General features: G+C 28.9%; 1 protein-coding gene and 1 long non-coding RNA gene across 2 annotated transcripts; one reads left to right on the top strand and one right to left on the bottom strand.

Moving 5' to 3' along the window:
* Nucleotides 1-3,656: 3,656 nt before the first annotated feature.
* Nucleotides 3,657-7,929, top strand: LOC112707000 (probable beta-1,3-galactosyltransferase 2). The gene is made up of 11 exons (XM_025758540.3): nt 3,657-4,208; nt 5,317-5,413; nt 5,498-5,571; nt 5,657-5,868; nt 5,967-6,030; nt 6,262-6,334; nt 6,437-6,557; nt 6,657-6,744; nt 6,827-6,952; nt 7,048-7,157; nt 7,351-7,929. The coding sequence occupies exons 1-11, from the start codon at nt 4,093-4,095 to the stop codon at nt 7,497-7,499; spliced, it is 1,230 nt and encodes a 409-aa protein (XP_025614325.1). The 5' UTR covers nt 3,657-4,092; the 3' UTR covers nt 7,500-7,929.
* Nucleotides 7,930-9,998: 2,069 nt separating this feature from the next.
* On the bottom strand, nt 9,999-10,715 carry LOC140174598 (uncharacterized). Its single transcript, XR_011864334.1, has 3 exons — nt 10,678-10,715; nt 10,296-10,509; nt 9,999-10,205 (listed from the first exon to the last, which is right to left on the bottom strand). It is a non-coding gene; the product is annotated as an uncharacterized lncRNA (long non-coding RNA).
* Nucleotides 10,716-14,369: the final 3,654 nt, after the last annotated feature.

The following is a 14,369-nucleotide window of genomic DNA, read 5'->3' as shown; positions in this document are numbered from 1 at the left end:
TATTTTTTCTTAGATAATATTTCTTTTCCCCAGCATTATTCATATTCATATTTTTGTTTTAATCTTATTTTTTTTGCCTGCTATTGGAATTTGAATCCAACACCATTGATTGTGAAATTAAAAAATGGATTAATAATTAGCACGTCATAGTCATAGTTATGTAATTAACACTCTAGCCCTATATATATATCATACCGGAAAAGATCAAAACGAAAACAATGATTGCTCTTAGTTTATGCGTTGTCAAATTTTAGCAAAAAACCTATTCCATTTCCAACTTCCTTGAACTTGTTAAAAATACTACTAACGATTTTCATGTCCTTTTAGAAACAAATATGGATCATGTTATGAGAGCAACTTGAGACTGAAAACATCAATAAAGTATTAATTAATTTGGTCTTAATAAGCTCTATTGAAAAAAAAAAAAAAAAGAAGAAAATAGAACAATTTTGTTTAATAAAAATTACAAGAATTGAAATCCAATAATGATAGGTGAGAAACGAAACCACGCACCAATGGCGATTTGCTCCAAGTGTAGGATGCTATTTTTGGTGACCTATTTCATAGGAACACAAAAATAAATATCGCAGACATTTTTTAACTAATAATAATAATAATTTTATTTCTGAGTAAAACGACAAAGAAGAGTATCGGATGAAAGAATGAAATCCTTACCCTGGTTTGGTAAGCTTGGAAACTGTACTTTTATTATTTATCCAATGGTTTAGTAAGCTGAGCAGTCATATGACATTATATAAGGTCTAAGGACAAAAATAAATACATAAATAAATAAGAGAATATATATATGCATGTTAATGTACGTACTATATGCTTGTCTCTATTATTATCCTAAATTATTATATTATTATGAGAGGGAGGATTATTACATAAGCTAATTTAATTTGAATTAGTTAATTTAATAATCATCAATTAATTATTAATTATAAGCTAAATTATCGTAGATTCATAGATAAGATTCTTTATGTTTCTGGCAATTAATGAGGAGCATATGAGTCATGGAGCCAACTCTTTTCCATACACATGCATTTGTCTTGTGTGACAGTGATTCCATTGGATGATATGAATTTGCAGTCAAATATATTAAGCCGTAATTAATTAGACTCACAAAACTTGTAAATTAATATCTAATATGTTATTTAGTCAATTAATATATTTTGATGATCATTGATCAGTGATGTATATATGTCAAAGTCTTAATTTTTGAATATTTTGTATAATTTATTTTATAATTGTTAGTGGAAAACAAAATGGAGACCAAGTCATGCAAGTTGGGGGAACCTTTCTAGCTGGGTCATTGTCCATCTTCCCTACTTTACTCTTTATTCTTTTAAGCATATATCAAACTTTTTATCCCAAAATTCAAAAAAGAAAAAAAAATCACGGATAAAATTTTGTTAAGAATAAAAAGCCGTATTGTGTTATTTACCTAGAAAGCAAAAAAAGGGGGAAATTTTGAAGAATGTAAAACTTTTTAATTGATTGGCATTTGGTTCCATGAGTAGAATGAATAAGAAGTCAGAATTTAAATTATTTTTTAAATGAATCAATTATTTTCTTATATTTTACTATTAAACCAAATATAAAATTTACATTACCTAAATTTAATATTAGTTTAATTATTTTATTGGTCCTTATAATTTTATCAAATTTTTAATTAAATATTTATACTTTTTTTCTTTTCAATTGAATTCTTACACTATTTTTAATTTTGTAATTAGTTTTTTTCATATACAAATTTTTAAAATTAACAAAATATTTCTTCTAAAATACATGTAGTCAAAGATCTAGTTAGATTTTTAATTATAAATATTTTTAATTTATAAAAAAATATTCAGTTAATTCTATTATTTATTATATTATAAAAAATCTAATTATAAAAATAATAACAGTATAAAAATCTAATTAAAAAATATAAAAATCTAATTAAAAATTTGATAAAAATTACAAAAATTAAGTGATCATGAACAGAATAATTAAACTTTTAATATTATATCCAATTACAAAGTTGAGTCAAATCAATTTCCAACAACAAAAATAATTTCTCTTTGCAATAACAATGACAAGGATGTAGGGTATGTAATCAGAGAGGTCAATCCCTACTGTTTTTGTATTTTCTCTAATAAGTTTCATAATCAGAGTAATTAATTAATTAATGATGGCCGTGCAGCAAGTTGTAACTAGTTAACAATGGACTCATCATCAGATTGATGCATAAATGGGGGAATTGATTTTCTCAAATTTTTTTTAATGTTTAATAAAATATGATTTTTCATTTCTCATCTTATATTTTTTAAGTGGAACAAAAAATATATATATAAAAAAATCACATTTTATTAAATAACTAAAAAAAATTGAGGAAATTTGCTCTCGCATAAATGCCTAAATGGTCTCATCAATTGCATGAAAAAACATGAACGCGTGTCAAGAGATAGTTTCCATTGATCATATTTCTTCCACACGACACGAGAATGGCAGTGAAGAAAATGGTTAATTCTGCCAATCATATAAATAGTTAAATACTACTATCAGTATAAAGGCGTCTAATTAAATAATAGAAATGGATTTCTTAAATAGTATTTTAGTTTTTAGAAAATAAAATGGAATATAGTAATTTGATAACTAGAAAGGAGTTTACAACCAATTATTGCGTGAAAAAAGGGTGAGAATTATTTTTACTATTATCTATGTAAAAATTTCTATATTGATGCACCAACAGGACAAAATATTGAGTTATTGCTTGTTCAAATTTATATAATTAATATAATTAAATATACGTATAAAACTATTTTACCTTCACAATTTATTAAAATTAAATTTATATGATTATTAGTTATAATTTGTAAGTTCATTTTTAGTTGCTAATAATTTTTCAGTCAAATAGTAAAATCCATTAAAACGGAAATGTTCACAAGACCAATGTCTCCAATTTGAGTTTAGATAGTGACAAAAAGACACCAATTAAATAAGAATATTTTTACTATCGACAATATCAAGTATATATAAAAAATTAATTATCAAATCTATTATTCATAAAAAATTAAAATATATATAAAAAATTATACGTATAAAATATACGTCTTTTTAATGGTAGATCGGGGTGACCCAATTTAATTTATATAGTATTTTCTCTTGTCTATTAAATCAATCTTACTTAAACCGCTTTATGTATATATTCAAAATCTTAATAAATCGTTTTCACTTAAACAATTTACTATGTTACTGTACTAAATCGTTGTACGTTAGATCAAATTATATATAGACATTTTTCAAAACAAAAGTCAAAACAAAATAAATCAGTAATATTAAATCCAAAATAATTTAAAATAGTGATTTATCCAATGTATTCATATACAAATATATTTTTATTTTATCATTCGGTCCTAAATTACGTCAAGTATAAAAAAAAAAACTTTCACCTACTTAAGTAAATAAGACTGATTTACGCGAATTTCACTTAATAATAAAGATAAAAAACAAATTATTTATTGAAACAAAACAAACAAAACTTGAATTAGTGTTAAATAAACCCCCCAAATATTTGTTAAAAAAAGTCTTCATGTTGGAGTAGAGGGTAGAGAATCAAAGATGCCAAATAGATTAGGAGGGTATAAATGTGAATGCAAGAAACAGTTACCGGAGTACAATAAATAAAGAGATCAGAAGGTGGCCCCAAGAAGAATGGTTTGGTAATATGGTGACTATAAAACTGAGCGGTTACAAAGTCTTCTCACTTCTCTTCAACGTCCCTTACCTGCAAAGCCACACACACTCTCTCTCTCTCACACAAACACATAAAAAGAAAGAGAATAGAACCAACACAAAGCAAAGCATATAACAAAATAGCTGAAACAGAGCATAAAGAAAGGAACAAAACACTTAGAAAAAATAAAAATAAAAACAGAGCACTTCCTCTGTTCTGATTCATCTTCTCCTTCTTTTCAAAGGTGCCCACTTTGAAATTTTCTTCCTTTCCTTCACCATTCGCTGCTCCTGTTCCTTCTCCTTTAGAATTGTCAACATGGTTTTATCATTCTGAGTGTCAACTTGGCAAGTTGTGTTTTTGAAAGGACAATGAATTTGAAGAGCAGAGGAGAGGTTCTTCTTCCTCATAGAAGCTTTTTGTCTCAGAGATGGATGATTTTTCTTTGTATTGGAAGCTTCTGTGCTGGGATGCTATTCACCAACAGGTACATCAATTTCAATTCTCTCTGTCATGTCTTATTTCATGTTGTTTTCCAAGTTTCTGATACATAATACCAATCAATATTCTGTTTATGAAAACGAGTCCATGTTGAAATTTTTTAATGGCTTTCTAATCCTGAAGAAGAGGCCTTTTCATATCACACCTCATGTTTAATTTTAATATTTTTCTAAATTAAAAAAAATTATAATCAGTGTATTTCTGAATTTGGATGACCATTTATTTTGTGAAGAAATTCCAATTTGAAGAAATTTTTTGTCATATAATTTCAAAAATATATAATTTTTTATCTGTCCTCTAATTTCATCAATTATCTTAAACTCACCAAAACTCAATAGGATAAGTAGAATGGATCTGAATTCAATTGGCAACAGTTATCTTCATCTGAACCATGCCATATTTCAGTTTAAGATGCTATTCCTCCTCTATAATAATAACTAGAAGAAAAAAAAGTCAAGTTTGGTCAGCACTCAGTACTGCTAATTAATTTCCTGTTCAATTATTTCTACCAATGTTTACAAATCTACCAGCAGGTCGAGTCAGAAAATGTTTGTTATTATGGTTGAAAAAATAATTTACAGTTTATCCTAACTACTAGTTATTTCATATATATACATATCATACTCACTAATCAATGAGGAAGAAGACTTCTGACACCTAATAATTGATTGGCACCTCTAATCTCTAGTGACTAGTCTATTCTGCGGTAGTTGTAACTGAATCCCTTATTCATATTTACTAGTTGTTGAAACGTTTAAAGATGTATCCTTTTCAATTTTGAGATCTGTCATATTTAGTAATATTAAATAAAAGATATAGTCTAACTTACTCGGAGGTGCTTTAATTCTTTAATTGCATCTTTTTGTCCTTGATTGTTACTAATTGTTAGTATCATATTAAGCACATGGTGATGACTTCATTAATGTGTTACAACTAAATAAATGTAACAACTTTGATTATTCAATTCTTTTCAGGATTCTTAATTTGACTATGAGTTAGCATGTTTATGTTACCCTACTTTGGTACTTGCCATAGGAAGTTGTTAGAGATAGTTATTTTTGGTTCCCTTTCTGATAAAAATGTGTTAACAACAGGATGTGGACTATTCCCGAACCTAAAGGACTTGCAAGGACAACAGCTATGGAAGCTGAAAAATTGAATGTTGTTTCGGAGGGTTGCAACTCAAGAATTGTAAGCTTATGTTACATAACATTAGTCTTCATAGTCACTTGTTATGTTTTGAATTCAGTGTTTGATAATCAGAAATTCCTTTAGTTGCAAGAAAAGGAAGTGAAGCGCGAAACGAGAAGCATCTATAAGGAAGTTTTCAAAACACAAAATGCCATGCGGTAAGTTATATACCATGATGCTGTTGTGTTGTGTGTGTGCTGCTAAATTTTCATTTCAAGGCTTATGTGATTGTGTTGAATGTAGAACATTGGACAAAACTATTTCAAACTTGGAGATGGAGTTAGCTGCTGCAAAGGCAGCTCAGGAGTCGATTCGCAATGGAGCTCCTCTATCAGAAGATATAAAGGCAGTTGAATCAACTCCTAGGAGAAGGTACCTCATGGTCATAGGAATCAACACTGCTTTTAGCAGCAGGAAAAGAAGAGACTCCGTCCGCCAAACCTGGATGCCTCAAGGTTCATAATTTGATCCATCAATGCCAGTATTCTGCCACCATTTTCACAATATTCGTTGTGGTTTCTGATTATCTGTTCTTGTGGTAATATGGAAATAGGTGAGAAAAGAAAGAAGCTAGAGGAAGAGAAAGGCATTATCATCAGATTTGTAATTGGTCATAGGTAAACTATCTCATTTCTCTTTTGTAGTTTCTATGATTTTGTAATTGGTCATAGGAAGAGAAATGCTTACATTAGATCATCTAATTTGAACTAGTATAGAAGTTTATAGAACCAATAATCCTATGTCTTCATTGGGATACACTTGAATATTTCCAGTGTTCATAATTATATTGAATGAATTGTAAATTGAAGCTTTCTTCTAATTCTTCCTTTATTCCCCTCTTTCTCCAGTGCTACATCAGGTGGTATATTAGACAGAGCTATAGAAGCAGAAGATAGGAAGCATGGAGATTTCTTGAGGCTGGTAAATAATGTGACTCTTTGTCATGTTTTTCTTATATCATGATTGCAATTTCTAAAAGAAAAACTAGCAGATTGTGTAGAAAACTGTGGTTTGATTTTGCAGGATCATGTTGAAGGGTACCTTGAATTATCAGCAAAGACAAAGACCTACTTTGCAACTGCTGTTAACTTATGGGATGCTGATTTCTACATTAAAGTTGATGATGATGTTCATGTAAATATAGGTATCAAAATTTGATCTCCACATCAAATTACTACTCATATCAAACAAGGTTTCATGTTTACTTTCTTAGCATCATACTCATTATTCACTCCCTTTTCAGCAACACTTGGAGAGACTCTAGTTAGACACCGGTCGAAACCACGAGTATACATCGGATGCATGAAATCCGGGCCTGTTCTTTCCCAAAAGTGAGAATTATTTTCATCTATAGGATTTTGAGTTTGTGATTACTTCACTGCTACATCTTCTTATGTGCCTAAATTCCTGCAGAGGTGTAAGGTACCATGAACCAGAATACTGGAAATTCGGCGAGTCTGGCAACAAGTACTTCCGCCATGCCACAGGACAGTTGTATGCCATTTCAAAAGATCTTGCTACATATATTTCAATGAACCAGTGAGTCCTTACTCCTTAGCTACTTCTTCAAATTTATGGACAAAATTAAATGTTGCTAACATTATAATGACTTATTTGTACTTGTTCTGTCTCAGGCATGTTCTTCACAAGTATGCCAATGAAGATGTCTCACTAGGCTCATGGTTTATTGGACTTGATGTGGATCATATTGATGATAGGAGACTCTGCTGTGGCACTCCACCAGGTGATTTTTTTTTCTTCGGTTATCGAATCGTTATAAAATTCAATTTATATTACACTGTCATCCAATCACATATCGTCAAATAATCAAAAGTACATAGTTTAGTAATAGCTAACATGTGATTAGAGGACCGTGTAAAATACTTGAATTAATAGTTCCAAATTGATTCTCACGTTTGGTGACTATGTTGTTGCAGATTGTGAATGGAAAGCTCAAGCAGGGAATGTGTGTGTAGCTTCATTTGATTGGACATGCAGTGGAATTTGCAGGTCTGCTGAGAGGATCAAAGAGGTTCATAGAAGATGTGGAGAAGGTGAAAAAGCTTTGTGGAATGCCTCTTTCTAATGGATACAAGCTTAATTCAAGTCCTTCTTCCTAACACAGGAAAACAAGATAATATTAATATATATATATAACTAAGGCAATGCAGCAAGGCTTTTAACATTTTTTTCCCTTTTTTTTTTCTTAATGTATTTTTGATGAGTATAGAGAAAATTTTCATTTTACATGAGAGGAGGAGAAAGAGAAGAAAAAGAGATAAGAGAGAGGACTTACTCCCATGAAAATAGAGGAAGCATAGGGTAATAATAATAAGTCCACCCAACCCATTCTTTTATGCTTGAAGGGCCACTCTCTGTGTTAATAGTCTTTGCTTAAATGGCTATCAATCAAGCATCTCCTAGTATATAATTCACTCTGCTACTGATTCATTTTTATCTTTTAACAAATAATTGTGCATCTGAAAAATTTAGGTAATATTAATATTTTTTAATCAGTTACACCCTTATTCAGTTATTTATCTATGATATTATTTTTATTTTTATATATATAATGCAATTTAAGTGCAAAATCTCATTGAATTAACAATCATAGTATTTTTATTTTTTTTCCCTTGAAAATTCGAGAACAATTTTATCATAATAAAATTGTAAAAGACTATTTCATCTAATTATTTATACAAGTAAAGATTTTGAATTTAATTAAAAATAGTAGTAAAATACAAAATTAAAGAGGCAGAAAACAAATTAACAAGGGTTTTAATCACCAAAACAAAATTAATAAGGGTTCAATTAGGAAGTAAAAATGATAAAGTTTCTGAGTTACAGCTGATCCATTGCAACTCCAAGCCTTTGAATTCCAAGCACATTTATCTGTATGAGAACCAACATTTCTTTCATAAGTGGTTGTACCTTGAAAGGTTAGTGCATGTTTTGCAAGTCAACTAAGCATGGTCCATGTGGTAGATGCTTAAGAGATATATATTGATAAATTATTGCAATGTTAATGATTAAAGTTACACAAATGGAAGAACATGGATTGTTGGGGGGGGTTAGGCAGAGATTTGATAGAAAATTATTGTTCTTTTGGGTCAACGGCTGAGAAAAGTCAAAATGCTCAAAGTACTTCTTACTACTAGTTTAGGAATTGGGAGATAATTGGCCCATGAACCCTACCCAACAGACACGGTAAAAAAATTCAATAAAATAAAAAATTTAACTAAAAATATCTTCAGACTACTTGATAAAAATATATAATACTTTTCAAATAATTTTTTATAAGATTTTTCATTTTATAATATTCTTAACTAATATCCTAAAGATACTTGTTAATAAGATCTTAAAATTAAGTCCTACAAATATTAATTGTAACATGTATGAAAGTAAAACACGAATATTGCAATTTGAAGTTACAAGTATCATTTTCCAGTTTGAAACATGTGGAAATTAAAATAATTAAGCAAAGTGGAAATGAGCATACAAAAGAGGAAAAACAATAAGTGCTATATAGAATTGATTGAATTATTGTTGTATATTTTTCATTATTGATTGTTCTGGTACAACTTAATTGATGTGAGTAGCAGAATACATGTGATGAACCTAATATATTAAATAAAGCAACTATAAGAGTCAATAGATTCCTCCAACAGCTTCTGGTTATGTCAATGTCCCACAAATTGTACCTAAAAAGCATTATTGTTTTTAGAAAGAAGATAAAATAACTATAATCATCACACATAATGTGCCCTTTAAGTAACTTCAGTTTCTTCAATGTTCAGCTCCGAGGAAACTCCTTCAACTTCCAAATGAGGGTAATTTCAGGTAAAAAGTAATGACCATGTTACATTTGTAATTTTGCTCTTTCATTTCACAACAACTATGTCAACAATATCTTAATTTACTATCGATCATTTAACTGCATCATTCAAATAAATAATAAACAATCTTATATAACTTATTAATAATTCATATAAAAATGTCTTTAGGTAAAAATTATAATTAAAATGTTGATACGTATTAAATAATTAATAATTTTTAACTATTATTTTCGTATAATAAATAACCTATGCAGACAACTTTTATTGTGACTTTTATTCCAAATTGCTTGGACTTCATTCGTTGATCATATTTTTATTGTAATTGCGTCCCAACAATTGGTTGATTCATTTCTCTCTCACCTACCTTATCTTTCAAAATAAATAAGAAGGCATGGGAAGATTCTTGATGTTTTTTTCTCTCATTAAAAATGTCAAAAGATATATAGTACCCTATATATTATACATACATAAATGCATGTGTATGGACCCTCTTCCAATTAGGTAACACTAGTAGTATAATTTGGAGCAAAATATTTTAATTATAAGCGAACTTCTTTTTTTCTTAAAGTAAGATATTAACATCATATCTTTGAAAAGGGATGTACTCTTCATTTAATTTTTTTAAGAACTATTGCAAGTCCTACACCATATTTTTAAGTACCTTAAAACTTTTATATGTTTAAATACAATTTCCTTACGCATATGGAAAAATTCATAACAAATAAAAAAGGAAAAGAAAGAGAAGCAGGGACACAAAACAATGCTTAAACTTAAAGAAGTGCACAAGCCATGTTCTGTTAAACATCACATTTCAAAGAAAACAATGTGACCTATATATGAAAATTAATTAATAGATGAATATATAAAAACTTGTCATCGCTTGTTCTTGTAACTAATTCTTTTCTTCTTCCATATGCTACAATTAATGTCATACCCTCTAGGTTCCTTGTAAGACCCTGATTCATCATAACTCATTAATAATACTTGAATGAAAAAAAATGGAACATAATATTAGAAAGCATAAAAAAAATAGTGAAGATAAAAACCTTTGATAATCAGAATTACTATTTTTTTTCTTTTGCTTTAAGGGGTTTTTAGGAGCAGTGGCACGTGATATTGGCACGGCTCAATAGAAAAACAAGGCTTGAAACATTTTGAGCATTGCTTTCTCATTGAACCGCACCAATATCCCGTTAAACCGGTCCCTCTTACCCCATGGTTCTTCATTCAATCTTCATCATCCATAGCTTAAACCTTTCCCTACATAATAACCAACAACAACAACAATGCATCAAGCAAAAACCTGAAACTGTATGTTATAAATCACTGACAATAATAAAGGAAAAAAATGATGTTTTCATAAAAAGTGGAAGTCTATGATGAAGAGGAAGAGAAAACAAAAGAGAAAGCAGAAGGGAATGAACTAACTAATAATGATAACAAGTTGCATTGTTTGTGTATGAATGTTGATGTGAAAAATGGAGAGAAATATTTGTGAAGCTTTAAAGAAGGTAGAGCCCAACATGGCTTGGTGGTAATGGTAGTAGCATTGAAGGAGTTGCATTGAATTTTCCAACCACCAAAGAACTGAGGAAGTTGGAATATTAATTCCAAAGGGGATGGTACACAGGAATCATTATAAATTAAGCAAAAGAGGAGACAAATCTGAAGCTCTTTTAATGTGCTAGATAGCATTTAATGGATCATTGGGTGGGGGCAGAGCAAAGAAGAAATTAAAAAAAAAAAGAAGAAAGAAAGAAAGAAAGAGAGAGAAAGAAGGGTATGTATGTTTGGTAGTTCTGTTTCAAATCAGCATTTATGTGTGAAACAGTGAAAAAAATCAAAATGAACCTTTGCTTTTTATTGTTGCTTGTTCTTTGCTTTTGGATTTCTGCTTAGTTAGTACTACTCTATTTGCCATCATTCATTCATACCTCAACCTCACATGAGGCACTTCGTAGGTTCAGCAGTGACTCCATAACTTTTGTTATTATTATTATTATGCAACTACTGCATTGCATGCATATGCCTCATCAGTTATCATTATTTATTTGGTTCAAACATGATGGTTTGAGAATGAGTGTGCCAAATTTAGTAGAGCAATATAAATATATGTAATTCTGTTATTTAATTATAAGGGCCTAACCAAATGGATTATATGACACTTCTGGTTACTATATACTATACCTAGGTTTGGCAAAAATAAATGTCTGATCTTGGGGATGAGAACTACATTTCAGAAGTAACTATTTTTTCCACAATAGGCTCAATTTGTGTGGTTATTAAAGGAGATAAAGCTGGACACAGATTTATTATAGCCCTTTTTGGAGTACCATATTTGCCCATTTTTGGTTCTGCACCAAATTAAACAAACATGTATATGTTGGAATAAAAGTTTTATAGGCTCTATGTATAGCTAAGTAATTTAGTGGCTTAACTTAGCTTATTTTATTAAATTTCCTCAAAAATAAATTAGATGAATTATTATTACCCAACAAAAAAAAATTATTATTTGTAAAATTATGTTGGTTATTATTTAATTACAACTTACAAGACTATCTATGTTGGATAATATATATTATCTCAGGTTGGTTCATCAAATAAATATTGAAAAAATGCCACAATAATAATAAAGAGAAATGGCCACCACCAGCATTATTATTCCTTTTTTTATAGTATTCTTTTGTTTGGTAGATCAATAATTAATACGATACGAACTAAAATTTTATTTAAAAATTTATTATTAGCTAATAAATTACTAATAAATAAGATAAAATTTAAATTTTTAATATTTATTTAAGTAAACTAGTGATAACTATCTTGTAGACATTATTCAATTAATAATAAATATTGGGTCTTTACTCTTTAGTTTTCACCCAATTCCTAACATACACATCCGGCACATAGTTATGGCAACTGAACACTCAGCAGTAGACTACCCCTTCATGCTTTGAATTTTTGGAAATTAAAACTATTAATAATATCTAGATACATAGAGTTATATATATATGTATAGTTAGGCAGTCCATGTGAGAAAAACTAGACTATACATTACACCATTAAATACACCCCTTGATGAGCATGCATACATCACGTGAACGAGAAGATATATACAGAAGAAGATAGAATAGAAAATTAATAATTAACTTTTCAACCTTAATTTCAAACAAGTAGTGATGATATATAATTATTGAACCCCATACATAAATAGAAATTATGTGTAATGCATGGTAGCTGCTAAGCTAGCCATACTTGTGCCAGCAAAGCAAGATGGTTATGCATCTTCTGAGAATGTAGAATCTTCCTCTAAACTCTCTCAACGTGTTAGAACATCTTCTTCCAAAGCCACTGCTATTAGAATGTTTCTTACCTTTCTTCTTCTCATCACTGCTTCTTGAAGAGTAGTGGTGGCATTGAGCCATGTCTTTTTGCCCCCTATAACTGGCCCCAATCAATCACACACTTAACTCACTACTCTTCTCATGATCCAGGTTTTTATAGAGGCAGGACTTATGTGAATATGGTGGAAAATAAATACAACAAAAAATAAAAGACAAAAACTTCCAATTTATTTTTATGTAGAACCACGTAATATATGCCCTACATAAAAGATAATAATACATGCCCCTTTTAAAATAATAAATGAGTAGTACAGTTATCATATGCATAGAGGAGTAGTGTAAAGATTTTTATATCTCTGTGTCATAGTCAATTAAAAGTTATCATCTAATTTTTAAAGAGTTTAATTTTAATACATTACAATTATAATTAATATTTTTTTTCGAATGATTATTTACACGATTAATTTAAAAAATAGTTATTTTTATTAATATGTTATTATATAATTAAATATACGTATAAAATTATTTTATATTGACAATATGTCAAAAATTAAATTAAATTTTTAAAATGACTTGTAGTTCAACTTTTTAAAAACTACATGCATACTCTACATATATATTGACTATATATTCATATTAAAACATTTTCGTATGAATATGATAATTTATTATTTTTAGATAATAATTTAATAAAATATATCAAATTATTTTTTAACATTATTCACTTATCGTAATTGTCAAAAAACATCTTTATGTGAATTGTCACACACACTCAAAATTTTATGTGCATGTTATATATGGTGTAACAACGAGTGTTTAGAGTGAAGTTTGTTGTTAATAAGAGAAGTAGTGTCTCATGCATAAAAAATAAAAAGGATAAATCTGAGTAAAAAATTTAAAAAAGTAATAATCACTTAAAAATAGTGGCACGAAAGCACTACTTCTGAGTTACGAGTATTTCATTAACTTCATTGGGACAGTAACATTAGCCACCATTTTTAGGAATGAACAAGTACTTTCGTTTGAGAAAAATTTAAGGGTCAATAATTTTATTTTATATTGACTAATATTTTTAAGAAAAAATATAAGGAGACAATGAGAATATTAAATAATATGAACAATAAATATGTTAGATGTTCAATTCAATAGGTATGCAGATGATTATGTTGATTATTCTTAATTGGATGGTTATTTCTTTTTATTCGATTTATTCATGCATAGTTAACAATAGTAGGATGTTCAATTCACTAGATGTGCAGATAGTTATCATAATGTTAGAGTTTAAAAAATAATTCGAAGTAGAGTATTTTTTAATTTTATTAGATCAATTTTAAAATCTATTATTCATATTATTTATAAAAATTATTCTCTACCTAACAAAAACTAATATCTTTAGTATACTGGTTGTGCTTTTCATTTTGTATGATAACATCACTACTATATATTGAGGACATTTGCTATAAATTTAGAAGGGTTTGTGGGTGGACCATCTAAATGATAGAGTGAAGCAAAGAAAAAGGGTAATCCATGCATCATATAATATTTTTGGTGTACAGTAACAATAATTATTCATTTCTACATTATTGTTCCATTCCAAACATTAGCATAGGAACAGTCTATTCAAACCTTGTGTAAGAAATAATGAACAGGTGTAAATAAAAGACCACATGATAAAAAAGTTTTGATGCGGAAACAACATTAATTAGAAACATTGCATGGCCAATAAGATGAGGCGTGCATGAGTAGCTTGAATTGAAGCGTGACATTACGAGAAATTAC

This window comes from Arachis hypogaea, chromosome 8 (genome assembly GCF_003086295.3).
Source record: "Arachis hypogaea cultivar Tifrunner chromosome 8, arahy.Tifrunner.gnm2.J5K5, whole genome shotgun sequence".
NCBI classification, from domain to species: Eukaryota; Viridiplantae; Streptophyta; class Magnoliopsida; order Fabales; family Fabaceae; genus Arachis; species Arachis hypogaea.
Note: the sequence above shows the minus strand (reverse complement) of the source record. Positions and strands in the feature narration are given on the sequence as shown.